Source organism: Camelus dromedarius, chromosome 3 (genome assembly GCF_036321535.1).
Source record: "Camelus dromedarius isolate mCamDro1 chromosome 3, mCamDro1.pat, whole genome shotgun sequence".
NCBI classification, from domain to species: domain Eukaryota; kingdom Metazoa; phylum Chordata; class Mammalia; order Artiodactyla; family Camelidae; genus Camelus; species Camelus dromedarius.
Window position 1 is genome coordinate 88,318,626 of NC_087438.1, and position 14,617 is coordinate 88,333,242.

At 38.6% G+C, this 14,617-nt stretch overlaps 1 protein-coding gene across 2 annotated transcripts in view; it reads left to right on the top strand.

The window, feature by feature from the left end:
- PRRC1 (proline rich coiled-coil 1) overlaps nucleotides 1-14,617 on the top strand; it is a 33,123-nt gene that overhangs the window by 2,999 nt on the left and 15,507 nt on the right. For both annotated transcript variants that reach the window (XM_031448938.2, XM_010981017.3), the window contains exons 2-8: nucleotides 1,968-2,085; nucleotides 3,190-3,582; nucleotides 5,231-5,391; nucleotides 7,944-8,046; nucleotides 8,782-8,945; nucleotides 9,525-9,628; nucleotides 14,374-14,476. In XM_031448938.2, coding sequence (XP_031304798.2) covers nucleotides 1,983-2,085; nucleotides 3,190-3,582; nucleotides 5,231-5,391; nucleotides 7,944-8,046; nucleotides 8,782-8,945; nucleotides 9,525-9,628; nucleotides 14,374-14,476 — 1,131 coding nt within the window. In that variant the 5' untranslated portion in view covers nucleotides 1,968-1,982. The remainder of the gene's footprint in view (nucleotides 1-1,967; nucleotides 2,086-3,189; nucleotides 3,583-5,230; nucleotides 5,392-7,943; nucleotides 8,047-8,781; nucleotides 8,946-9,524; nucleotides 9,629-14,373; nucleotides 14,477-14,617) is intronic.

A 14,617-nucleotide genomic window follows, 5' to 3' on the forward strand; every position in this document is an offset into this window, starting at 1 on the left:
GTATTATTCGAATTACTTCTGTATCTTTTTTGCCCTCACCATATCCTTCTTAATAGTCTCTGCATCTACTCAGACTGCGTGGTGGCCCAATCTACATACTGTAGTCAAAGGAATCTTTTTAAAACACAAATGTGAGTTGCTAATGTCTGGAATCAACCTGAATGTCCTTCAACAAATACGTGGATAAACAAACTGGTACATGTATAAAGTGGAATACTATGCGACAATAAAAAAAAGAACCATTGATACATCCAACAACTTAGATGGATCTCAGGACCATTCTGCTGAGTGAGAAAAGCCAACCTCAAAAGGTTACATGCTGTGTGATTCCATTTATGTAACAGAGAAAGTGGTGGAGACCAGTTGGTTGCCAGAGCTTATGGTTGATGAGAAGATGTGACAGAGGAGCAGCATATGGGAGTTTCTTGGGGTGATGGAACAGTTCTATATCCTGATCTTGGTGGCAACTGCATGAGTCACTGCATATGATGCAGCCTCATAGAACTACAAACACACACGTGAATGTAAAAACAGGTGAAATCCAAATAAAGTCTGTAGTTCCTAGTGTTGTACCAATGTTAATTTCCTGGGCTTGCTCACTGCACTCCAGTTATGTAGGATGCTGTTACTGGGAGAAGCTGGGTTTACGACATTCTTGAAGTCTGCTATATTGTGGCATCTTCTTGTGAATATAAAATTTCTTCAATAAATTAAAACAAAAGGTGAATATGTTATCCCAGTTTGAATGCCCCACAGTGACTTTCTGTTCTTGAAAGACCCAGCTCTTTAACTTGGCTTGTAAATCTCAGCGCAGTCTGGGCTCCTGCCTGTGTCTCCAGTCCTCATTATTTTCTGCTCCTTGCCACATGCATTGTCTTGAACCTGTCATGTTTCCTTAACCTCAAAGGACCTTTATACCTTCTGTATATTCACTTTTTCTGGCATGTGCCCTCCTTTTCTTTTCTTTCCCTTGCCTAATTAAATTCTCAGCATCCCTCAGATTTCAGTTTGTACGTGAGCTCCTTGGGGAACCCTTTTCTGACCCCAAGTTGAAATCATGTTCGTATCAAACAGATGTGTTCTGACCCTCAGAGCACATCATTGGGCTACGGCTCTTTGTACGTCGGTTGGTGTTCCTGTATGATTGTCGCCTGTGCTGGACTGTAAGTGTCCTGTTTGTTTCTGCTTACGCTGCATTTCCAGAGACACCAGTATCGTGCTTGGCAAGTGGTTGGCTTTCACTGAGTATTTGTCAAATGAGTAAAAACTTCAAAACCAAATTTGGTACATTTAGAAGTTTTGATTTTATACTTGAGGCAGGCTTGAAAATGTGTAATTTTTAAGGAAGTTTTTGCATACTTTGCAGTCCATTTTTATCCATTAGGACAAAATGGTATCTAGGTAACTTTTCTAAAACCTGAGAGATATCATTTAGCCTTTGCTGGATACATTTTAGAATGTGAACTAGGAAAACCTAGGAATTGAGCACAGTAAAAAGTTTTTGTTTTTGTTTTTGTTTTTTTACTGTTAACAGGAGTAGTCCACATACATTGCTTAATGTGGCGAGAGGAAGTATTGGAAAAATGCCTTAAATAATTTATTTTTATTTTAAAAGTAATAGGAGCTGGAATCTAGATATAAATCTAACATGCACTTGAATGGCAAAAATTAAATTAGTAATTTATTATTTGATATATATTGGGTAATTAATAACATAGTTAACAGAAAATTATTTCCCAGTAATAAAGTAGACGTATGAAACTGCTCAGACTGTTGGCACATTAAATATTCTCAGACTTTTCTTAGGAATCTTGACTGACCCTTCATCTGGAAATAAGTGGCATTATAAATTATGAAGACAGACATGTATCTGTTGATTATTTTAAAAAATTATTCCTAAATATACAAGCTTTAAAAACATAGTTTTGTGACTGTGCATCACTTACTACATTTTGCTGTTTTTACAGTCTAACTGAAGGAAAATGATGGAAGAGAGTGGAATAGAGAGCACACCCCCTGGGACCCCTCTCCCCAGTTCCGCAGGACTGGCCGCCGCCGCGCTGTCTTCCTCCCCCGCCCCTCTAGGTACGTGCAGTTGTGTGGCATCTGTGTTTGAGGGTGGTCAAGGTACTGTTATCTTTTCTCAGAGTCAGGAAACAAAAAGCATACAGGCCCACCTTGGAGATAGGTGGGTTTGGTTCCAGATCACCACAGTGAAGCAAATATTGCAATAAAGCGAGACACATGAATTTTTGGTTTCCCAGTGTATACACAAATTATGTTTACACTATACTGTAGTCTGTTAAGTGTGCAAGAGATCATGTCTAAAAAAGCAGTGTACATACCTTAATTAAAAAATCCTTTGCCAAATATTGTTAAAAACTGCTAACCATCATGTACGCCTTCAGCGAGTTATCTTTTTGCATTAGTAGCGTCAGGAATCACTGGTCACGGATGCCTGTGTAACAAATACCGTATCATAAACAGTTTGAAATGTTGCAGGAGTTACCAGAATGTCACACAGAGACACGAAGAACAAATGCTGTTGGAAAAATGGTGCCGAAAGCCTTGCTTAATGTAGGGTTGCCACAAACCTTTAGTTTGTAAGAAGCGGAGTAAAGTGAAGCATAGTAAAATGAAGTGTGCCTGTGTGTTAAAACTTCTCTGATCTTTGCCAGGATGAAGGGAAATAGCCTTTTTTATTTAAGTCCAAAGACAGAAAACATGTATGTTTTGCTTTAGCTAAATTTTTGTTCTTTATTGACTTTAAGTCATCTTTGTTACAAGAAAAATACCCTGAAAAGCATGTGTTAGCTTGGTCTAGTGTTCTGTGACTTTGTGGTGGTTAACTTTCTGACCGAAGTTTTTGAGCCCTCATTGTGACGTTTTTATGGTCATATCAGCAGGGATGAAAAACAGCTTTATTTTGCTAAAAACACATGAAAACAAACAAACAAAAACACAAAGGGTCTACGATACTGTAACTCAGTTTTTTATAGCTGCCTCTTACTGATGGGAGTTGAATGTCATTTGACTCAGTCATACTCATACATTTTAAATGACACATTTCAAAATAACTCTTGGGATAGGGGCTGTTAAAAATTTTGCAAGGAGAAGGTAATGAGATACTTTGAAAACTTAAGTGAAAAGCATTTCCAGTTATGTATTTTTTCCTCCTCTTTTTTCTAGCTGCAGCCAGTTCTTTGTCTTCTCCAAACGTGTCCTCTGGGCAGCCCCTGCCGCCGCACGCGTCCTCCACCCCGCAGCCGTCCCTGCCTCCTGTTAGGCCTTCTGCCACGGTGCCCTTTGTGGCCCCTTCCCCCGTGCCTTCTGCTCCAGTGCTTGTCACCTCTGTCCCGCCTCCTGTCCCTCCTCCGTCTGCTGCTGCCGCCTTCAGTAATCCTCCTCCATCGCACTTCCCACCTTCGGCTCCGGCCCCAAACACGCTCTTAGCTGCACCCTCCTCGGGTCCCCCCACATCAGGCTTTTCCGTGGGTTCATCCTACGACATTACAAGGGGACATGCAGGAAGAGCTCCCCAGACACCCCTGATGCCGTCGTTTTCCGCACCTCCAGTAACAGGTAATTCTCTCTCTTACTGATGCTTTGAAATAAAGTGGTTATAGCTGATGTATTTTTTTAGTAATAGTTTTGAGATATAATTCACATACCATGCAGTTCACCCCTTTCAGGTGTACAATTCAGGAGTTGTTGCCGTATGTACTGAGTTGTGCAGCCATCGCCCGTTGATTGTAGAACCTTTTAAATCGCCCTGAGGGATACCCCACAGCTATGAGCAGTCCCTGCCTACTTCTTCCCAGTCCTCACAGCCGAGAACCACTACTCTGCTTTTTGTCTCTGAATTTACCTGTTTGGGCGTTTCCTATAAATGGAATCCTACAATAGTAGTCTTTTGTGTCTGGCTTCTTTCACTTAGTGTGGTATTTTCAAGATTGACCCATGTTGTCGCATGTGTCAGAGCTCCCTTTTTAAGGCTGAATAACCCTCCACCATATGGATATACTGCATTTTGTTTATTCATTTCATCAGTTGATGACGTGTTAGGTTGTTTCGACTTTTTGGCTGTCATAAATACTGCTTCTGTGAACACTATGTACAAGTTTTTATGTGGGCATGTTTGTCTTTCTCTTGGGTGAACACGTAGGCACAGAATTGCCGACTTCTGAAAAACTGCCGGAGTATTTTCTAAAGCAGCTGCACCATGTTTCTTTCTCACCAGCAGTGTATGAGGGTTCCAGTTACTCTGCAAAAAGTATTTTATTCTCTTTTCCTAGATCTCCAGAGCTTCTTATTCACATATAAATTATTAAAATAAAGCTGATGCTATGTAGTATATGATGGTTATATTGTATAAAACATAGTACACAAATAGTATATGGATCGTCAGTCAGAACTCCAAACTTCTGTCCTAACATTTTGTGCACTTACAGAGGAATGCCAAGGTGAAGTCTGAGTTTTTTTTTTTAAAGCTTTACTTGAAAAATTACCAGGACTCAGTGGTCCAGGAAATGGTTTTATTTAGTCAGGTAAATAGTGTCTGTGCCACAAGCAGGTGGTTTTGGACTATTTTCTTTTCTGGGTCACTTACACCTACTTTTTTGGCTTCCCTGGAATGGTTGCTGGAAACCAGTATGAAAACTTCGTCCTTGTCATATTCTCCTGGTTTTTTTTTCATCTTAGGAAAAGAAACAACTGTTGCGTTTTTTATTATCCAACTTGGCTTAACTGTCTTAAATAAAAATTTTTGCAGAGTGTATGACACTCATGTATGTGTCAGTTTTCTTTTTTGAGTTAAAATTGGGTATATGGATATGTTTTCTGATTTTTACAAGCTACTTACATGATGGGCTTGAGTGCTCACATCAGTTAATTTCATGCATTAGGGAGATTCAGACTATGGTTGACCACATCCAACTGCTTTGTAGGACAGACAGGAAGTACTTCTGGGTATATGTTTTTTGTCCATTTTCGGGACATCTGATATAAACCTGTAAGGAGGGAAAGAAATTTCTTTTTTGGAGTTTTGCATAATTTGTGTTTCATAAAGGTTTAGGTGATTCTTTGAGCTCATAACTCAGTGTGCAAATGCCTGAGTATATGGTTACATTATTAAAGCTGTTTTGAATTACTTACCTTGTACGTTGTATCTTTTCATAGGAAATCATTTACGGAGTACAGTACATATATTGAAGTTTTTGCCTTTCACTAGGTATTTTGCCACCTCCTGTTACTCAGCAAGCTGGTTTGACATCTCTGGCACAGGGAACTGGAACCACATCAGCCATTACTTTTCCAGAGGAACAAGAAGATCCTAGAATTGGTCGAGGTCAGGATGAGGTGTCAGCTGGTGGACTCTGGGGTTTTATTAAGGTAAGGGGTACTTACTTCAAAGACCATGCTTAGTTTTTTAATTATAAAACTAGTAGGTCTTCTTTGGAGAGAATTTTGAAAACTAAAAATGGTACAAGGAAAAAATAAAATAGCTTTTTATTCTTATTACACTTTTTTTCCTCTCTAGTTCCTCTCAGTCTTGTGGATGGGCATACCTGTGTAGGTGTGCCTCTTTTGTAATAAAAATCAAACGGAGTAGTGACATGTGGACACTATTTTGGTGTCTTTTGATTGTCATTACCTAGCATGTATTATGAACATCTTCTCAGCCATAAAATATCCTTCAGAATTTGTTTCCTTTATGGCTACTTTGCCCTACATGTGTCATTGCATTTATTTCCCATGTTTTATTTCACTAATCTGTTACTGGCATTTTCTAGCAGTAATTATCAATACACTTATGATGAGCACTCTAGTATGTAGGTCTTCATGTGTGTCTCTGTTTGAGAGGTATGTCAGTGGAATGTCAGAGTGAGCATTTTAAGAATTATTACTGCATCTTGCTCTCCAGAAAGGTTATACCAAGATACGCTCTCCCAGCATCTTTCATTTGCCAGCACTGATTATTAATTGAAATACACTATTTTCTAATTTGTTAGGGAAAAAGATACCTATTTTAACTTTGCATGGCTTTGTTACTGAGTTATAACGTTTTTTTAGTGTGGTTTTTAGCCATTTGTATCTCTTTTTTGAAGTCTGTATTCGTGTTCTCTGCCAGGTGTGAATTGTGATGATTTTTGTCTTTAAGGAATTCATAAGAGCTCTGAATATAGTAAGAATATTTTATTATATGCTCTCATATGTTTGTTTTCTCCATTTTTATCGTACATTTTATCATGCTTTTTACACCAAAGCTTCGAAATTTCAAGTCATTTCTGTCAGTTTTTTACATGATAAAAATGACATTTACCAACTATGTTTCATGATCATTTTTATGATTTAATCTAGTTTTCTTATAGTTTGATTTTTTTATATTTACCAATTTGATGAAGCTGGTACTTCAAGTGTGACTTTTGCCTCACATAGTAATTTTCTAGCCACTTTATCAGCTCTTCCAAAGTCACATCACAGTGACGCGATGCGTCACTGTTCTCTTACTCAGTTGTGTGTGAATGTCAGTTTCTGGGCTGTGGGTTGGATTCCACTGTTCTGCTTGTCTTCACAGTGGTACCACTCCATTTTAATTATTGTGATTCTGCTTATTTATGATACTGATGGTTATTGAAAGCCTACTCTGCAGAGGTGGGGGTGAGGGGCGTCACTGATGAGTGAGACAGAAAGGTCAGTCGTTGTCAGTCTCTGCATTTATAAAGACAGATCAGCATTTGGTTGTGTAAGTTAGCTGATTTCTTTTTTCTTCAAAATTTTTCTCTACTGGTCTTTTCCATTTATTTTTCTTAATGAAATTTGGAATCACTTTGTCAGCTGCCCCTCAGTACCCTGCTAAGTCTGGCTGCTATTTAATTATATATTAAATGTACTTTTAAGTTGGTAGATGGTTAACTGATTTACAGCGTTTGAGTTTTCTGTTTTAGAAAGAGCGTTTTTCTGAGCTTGCTTCCTTACATCCTCTGGTGCTTTTTAAAGGTTTTCTTTATCTGGGGACTATTACTTCTTCTCCTTGTTAAGAACACGTGTCAGCGTGTCACTTACCTGTTGTAATACCCAGTTTAACTCTACAGCCCCGTAAACAACTCTTCTAAAATTCAGCATTAGATGGGTCAGCAGTCTTTAATATCGGTGTTAATGAACTCATCTTTTTTTCAGAGTCACCTTGGTTTAATGGTCTGTTGGAATAGGTAGAATCATGACCTGTCAAGCCAGATGCCATCTCAGAAGGCACTGCTCCAAGTCTGTTTCACTCTGGGAGAAGTATAGAAAGAAACAAATACTCAGATCTGGTTTCTCCTGGATAACAGTGTGGTTCTAAGAATTCACAGGAATAGGTCTGGCTTTATTAAAAGGGAGAATTTGGGAACAAAACAAATAGGAAGTGGGAAAAAAGAAATTTTAGTAGAACATAGTAGAGTATTACATATATTATATAATTAAGTAACTACTCTGGGGAATAAAGATGAGAAATGTTTTTGCTGTTTTCATTTTTGCATTAGGGAACACAGTATGGTCTTTGGAGACATCTGATTACAGTCTTTATTTGGGATGTTGATGGACAGGTTTTGCCTAGTCTTGTGTATGTATATACATACATGTATATATATGTAAATAGTAATTGAAGGAAAATATGTATCCATAGAAATGAAATAAACGTATATATAGATAGAAAAAGCATGCTTCTCAGGGCCGTGCAAGTTGAAGCGGGGTCTGCAGACTGCTGTCAATCTATGATGATATACCAAGGGAGTGTTTTGAAACTTCACAGCAATTTTGACGCTGCCATAACCTTGTTTTTCTTACATTTTACAAAAGTATGAGTCTGCAATTTATTGGAAATCTCAAAAGTTTTTCTTTCAGTATCAGGTTATCATGGTGTTTTTGCTTAGAAGGGGTATTTATATGTTTGTTCTCTACAGGGTGTGGCTGGGAACCCTATGGTGAAATCTGTACTTGATAAAACCAAACATTCTGTGGAGAGCATGATCACAACGTTGGACCCTGGCATGGCTCCGTACATCAGTATGTATTCAGTGTGGGGGGAGGGGGAACCCCTGAACAGAGAATTCTGTGTCTTCAGATTTCCCCCCACCCGTCATAGAATTCTTTAACTTCACGTATACAGTATGTTGCATCTTAATACATATTCAAAATAAACTCTATTTTTAGGACCCAGAACTGACATTTTTCAGTAGCAATAACAAGGAAATACTTTTCCATTGATTTTAAACATTTAAAGCAAAAAAATTTAAACCTTCTGAAAAGTGACTTTTCACAACTTGTGACTATTGGTGGCAAAGAAGACATAGCAATGATAAGTACCATTTATAATTGTTTATTCTGTTCATAACTGCCTGGACCCAACCGTATATAGTTCATATATTCATAATAACCAAGCATACCATTGTTTCGAGGTCCAAATTATTTCCCAGTACAAACTGCTTTTCTTGAGAAGTCACAGACTCAGATGCCGTTAGATGACAGGGGGAAGCGTGTGCGTGCACCAGGTGGCGCAGTGAACAGATGCAGACTCCGCTTGAGTTCTGACACCGCTGAGTAGCTGTGTGACCCCAGGGGAGACCTTATCTGCCTCAAGTTTTCTCAGCCAAGACAAAAGTTAGTCTACATCTCGCATCGTTTTGCGATGATGGTAGTAATAATGTAATTAATAATGTAATAAAATGTTAGTGGATGATAGTAACTAAGAGAATTTCATTGTTTTACTATGGAACTGAAATTTTCCTCTGGTCTTCGTAGAATCTGGAGGTGAACTGGACATTGTAGTGACATCAAATAAAGAAGTGAAAGTTGCTGCCGTCCGAGATGCCTTCCAGGAGGTCTTCGGCTTAGCCGTGGTCATAGGGGAAGCTGGACAGTCCAATATTGCCCCACAACCAGTGGGCTATGCAGCTGGATTAAAAGTGAGTAATAGAACATCACTATATACATTACATTCTTTCATGATTCTGATGCTAATCCTATCATCTGTATGGAGCTAATGGGTTTTTACATACTGATACACCAATTTGGTTTTTAATTAGACAGCTCTATAGTGTTAGAAAGATAACAGTGGAGTGTTAAAGAAACCCCAAAGAGATTTTGATTATTGGGGCAAGGGAGGAACCACATGCCAGGAGCACAAAAAGAGTAGTCAGTCCTAAAAGAGACCTTCTTAACCCAGTATTAACATTTAAATCCATTACTGAAATTATTATATCCCTTGAATCCCATAAGCAGGTTCTGAGCTTACGTAGCAGGTCTCCCTTTTTCCTTGCTGTGTCCACAATAAAAATAGATGTATTATCCATGGGTAGTTTTATTCAGAAATACTTTCATCTTGCTTTTTGAACAGTCTTATCACATCATTTGTTTGAATGTTTATAATGAGTATATATGTGAGTGTATAGATATATACATGTATTACTTATATAATCATAAATTAGTATATTTAATACTGACTAGAATAGAAACCGTTTCTAACATACACTTTTGCTGCTCAGGGTGCCCAGGAACGGATTGATAGCTTGCGTCGAACTGGGGTGATCCATGAAAAACAGACTGCCGTGTCAGTAGAAAACTTCATTGCAGAACTGCTTCCTGACAAGTAAGAAGATTTTTTTTTTTTTAAACATAGTCATAATCTTTTTCTTGTAAAGAAAACTTTCAAGACAAGATCTGGTCTCTTAGCACCTTTCACATGTATAAAAAGCATCACTAACTATCATCATCATGCTGTACACTGTATCCTAATGATTTTTTAATTTTATAATTGGAATGATTTTTTAATTTTATAATTGGAAGTTGGTACCTTTTAATCCCTTTCATCCATTTTACCCTCCCTTCCAACGCTGCCTCTCCAACCACCAATCTGTTCTATCTGTTCTTGGTGTATGTGATTTCACTTTTTTACCCCCCAGATGTAAGTGGTATCATATGGTATTTGTCTTTATCTGTCTTATTTCACTTAGCATAATGCCCTCAAGGTCCATCCATTTGTTGCAAATGGAATGGATTTTCTCCCTTACACTTTGTTGTGTATGTGTGTATATATATACACATATATATTTTATATATCTATATTATATATATATATATATATATATATATATATACACAGTGCATATATATAATTGCATTTTCTTTATCATCAACAAATACATGTCTTACCTGTTGGAAATAATGCTGCAGTGACCATGAGGATACATGTATCTTTTCAAGTTAGTGATTTTGTTTCCTTCAGATAGAGACCCAGAAATGAAATCTCTGGATCATTTTGTAGTTCAGTTTACTGTTTTCCGTAGTGGCTGCACCAGTTTACATTCCCACCAACACTTGTTATTTTTTGTCTTTTCGCTAGTAGCCATTCTAATAGCGTGAGGTACTATCTCCCTGCGGTTTTGATTTGCATTTCCCTGGAGGACTGATGCTGCTGAGCGCCTTTCCATGTACCTGTTGGCCATTTCTATGTCTTCTTTGAAAAGGAGGCTATTGAGATCCTCTTCTCATTTTTTTATTGGATTGCTTGGTTTTTGCTGTTGAGTTTTATGAGTTTCTTTTTTTGTATATTAACTCCTTGTCATGATTTACAGATATTTTCTGCCATTTGATAGGTTGCCTTTTCCTTTTGTTGATGGTTTCGCTGTGCAGAAGCTTTTTGATGTAGTTGCCTTTGCTTTTGGTGTCAAATCCAAAAAGTCACTGCTACAGCTGATGGCAGGGAGCTTGCTAGCATTGCTGGTATGTTGTTGAGGATTTTACATCTCTGCTCACTAGAGATACTGGGCTTTCATTTTCTTTCCTGTGCTGTCCTTACCTGGTTTTGCTATCAAGGTAATGCTAGCCTTGCAAAATGAGTTTGGTATTCTCAAACTTTGGTAGAATTCACCAGTGACGCCATCTGCTGGACTTTGGTGTGTTGGGAGGTTTTTGATGACTGAATCAGTCTCCTTACAAGTCCTCAGTTTTAGATTTTGTATTCCTTCTTGATTCAGTTGTAGTAGGTTGTGTGTTTTCAGGAATTTATGCATTTCTTCATAATTGCTGACATTGAATATCTAGTAAGGAAAAGTATCCTATTTTAGAACGAGAAAGAAGAGAAAGTCATGTGCTGGTCCAGCTGTATCTTCTACGTGGCCTGTGCAGCTCAGCTCACATTTCTACTCTTGTCTCTCCTTTTTAATTGTAAAATGGACATGCAATACCTGCATTCTAAGACTGTGATAACTGTCACTTAACAGCACTAAATATGATACAGTGGCTTGGATGTTGACCTCCAGTAAGAGAAAGAGAAGGAGGTGGCGGCAACTAGTGTCTTCTTTTTGTACTAGAGGACAAAGCGGAGGCTAGTGTCTCTGTTTGTCTTTCTAATGCAGGAGGAGGAAGAGGAGGAAGCTAGTGTCTGTTCAGGAGGGTAGGAGGAAGGAACTCACCTGGTTTGAGTTCTGTTGAGCAGCACTTCAGCTTTTAGTATGGAAAATTCATCATTGTTTTTGAGGTATTGGACTTTTAACAGAGGCTTTCTTAATATTGTGAGTCGATTTATAGTGAAATAACTTTCCAGTTCTCAAAACTGCATTCTCTGTAATTACACTGTGGTTTTGTGGTTAGTTTATCTTTTTAGTATTGAATAATATTCGGTCTAGTACTTGGTAGCTAGTATACCTACAGAAGGACTCCAGCTTTGAGGGTGTATCACAGGCCAGCTGGGGGAGAAAACATATGCACAAGTGAACAGTTTTAAATGACTGGAAATTTATACTGATAGGAAATGCTATATACATTTTCAGTGGAGATACTATCAGATAAGATACTTGAATGCTTGGGACTTGAACTGAGTTTTGAAGAGCGGGTAAAATGGGTAAGTGAAAATGAACAGGTAGGACATTTGACTAAGATGTATTCTGGGTAAGTGATTGTATCAGCTTGGCTGAACACTGCTGGACAGGAAATGAAGCAGCAGCTCGCGGGACAGACTGGAGAGCTTGGAATGCTGGGTTGGCAAGTTTGTAACTTGTGTAAGCACCAAGGAACCCTCCAGTGATCATTATTTCATTTTGTCCCTCTATTAGCCTTTCAATACTCATTTAAGGGTTACCTTAGAGAGTCCATTGTGCCTTTTTCCATGGGTTACATTATAATAAAAATTATGACTTAATAATCTGAAAATACTTTTAATACCACTTACCCCCCTTCACCTTTTCAGTATTGTTTGGTATCTTAGTTGTGTACGCAGTTTGCACTCCCTCGACAGCACTAGTGTTCTTCTGTGCAGTCTGTTCACTTAGGTTTTTTCTGTGAACTCCTCCCTGGACCAGCTTACCTCTGAAAGGTTGTCCTTGTCCAGAATGTTACTCCACTTTGTCCTTCTTGCGGTTACAGCTCTTGGATACCTTTACATACGGCTTGTGTGCTTGTCTAGCTTTCCCTGGGGGCACTGATCTGCCATCAATTGCTCCATCATATGCAGATACGGTATTTTTCCTCCCAGGTACCTTTTGGGCAGAAGAGTGCCATGTTAGGGAGATTATGAATAGTATATAACATTATTAGGAAGTCTGTTGATGGTTTCTAGTGTGCATTAAGGAGGAGAAAGGATGGAAACACTGTGATAATAAGGGACCGAGGATCCAAAACACTTGATATGGTTCTCATGGGCAATAAATGCACTGAAGATAAAGTCAGGAAAGCGCATGCTTATAACTAAGATAAGGGAAGAGCGCGTCAGCCAAAAAAAGAAACCCCAAGTGTCGTTGGCCCCTAACAGAGTTGAGCCAGTATAGACCATTTATCTGTGATGAACTTTGCATCAGTTCATGCCATGGGAGAAACATTAACATGATCTGTATACCAAAATGGAACACCTGTGTAAGCAAGAACTGTCACTTCACAAGTTGAAAAATCTTGGGTTATGTGTGAAATGTGTTAAAATGTCCTTCTGTGCGGTGACTGGTGGCAGTAGATGGTCTATCTCTGATAAAATACAAATTGGCATGCCTGTCTCAGTTCCTCAGATTCTATCTTGATTTTTTTTTTCTACATGAAATCTGAGTATCTTGGAACCACAGTTCTTCTTCAGTCTTTAAGTCAGAGGGGCCTCCTTGTAGGATTGCTCAAGTCCCCGTTAGTTCCCCAGCCACATAGGGAGGGTCAGGAGGACGACTGTCCTGGAACGTGAGCAGTGGAGACCAGTGCTCTTCCTCCTGGTGCGGGGGGGAGGGAGAGGAAGGGAGTTTCCTGCGCTGACAGCCCAGGTGTGGGTGGGCGTGACGGTGACTGCAGGGTTACAACTGAGTTGAGGGGAGTGGGCTGCCCCGAAGAGCGAGCAGAGGGGCCCTTGGCGTTCTAACGTGTGTTCACAGACCTCGTAGGAGACACGCCTGTACTTTCAGGGAGGCTGCTGCTCAGGAAGCCGTGCCCGAGAGCCACGTCACTGCAGTTACTCCCCACCACCTGCATAACACAGCGGGCATGGAAAATACAGGACAGATTCCTACACTTAGTAAGATAGGTATTTAAGGCTCTTAATTTGAAGCAAACTTTGAGGATGTGAATACTACAGACATTACACACTGCTGTTTTAACACTCAGCAAAGTTGTTACTCAATATATTGTTTTGCTGTTTCTTAAAATATAATGTGGATTGGCAACCTTATTTACATATTCTGTGACACAGTTGGTTTTTAATTTTCTTGCTTTGCACAGGGCATCTCCTGGTTTCCTGATGCTCCTTAGGTAAAATGCTGGGGGTGTTAGCACTTTTTTTTATATGAGTATCTTTAAATGGAAAAAGTGTCTTTGATTTCATGAAGCTGTTTTCAAAGAGTGATTCATTGTGAACAATTCAGAAAGTATGATAAGGAGGATTTATCAGGAAATGAGGAGAGGATTTGTTATTTCCTGAATTAGCTTATTTTTTGATTTGCTAGTAACTTTGCAAGTCAGCTATGTGTTAATCATAGAGATGGCAATATAATTTAGTAATAATTATAATTATATAATGAAAATTTCTATTTCCCATATTTTATATTATTTCTGATGAGCCTTTGCATTTTCAAATGAGTAAATTTACCTGTTGCATATTTGAATATTCCTGTTTGCATTCCTCTCCTTGAATCTTAGCGAGAAAAGGAACTTTTCATAATATGTAATACTCAATTTTTTTCATTGTTGCTTTTCCTGCCTCTTGGAATTAAGCCAACAGGGTAATGTTTTTATGGACTGTTTTCTTGAAAATTTCAAAAGAATATTTTCCTAATCAATCTAATGTTTTATGTGCATGACAGTACTTCGTCTGTTCACTGTGACTTACTTAGCACATACACAACTTGCAAGTCACACCTTGTTTTGCAGGTGGTTTGACATTGGCTGTCTGATAGTTGAAGACCCTGTGCATGGCATTCATCTGGAAGCATTTACACAAGCCACCCCAGTACCCTTGGAATTTGTACAGCAGGTTAGTTTTATCCTTTTCTTTTTCATAATCTCCAGAGAAACATGGAATACTGTTTTCAAAATAAGAGTTTTTGATTGGAAATGATAATATTCTTGATTTTGCTTCACTTCCTATTGTTTTACTGCCTCTCTAATCTTCCAG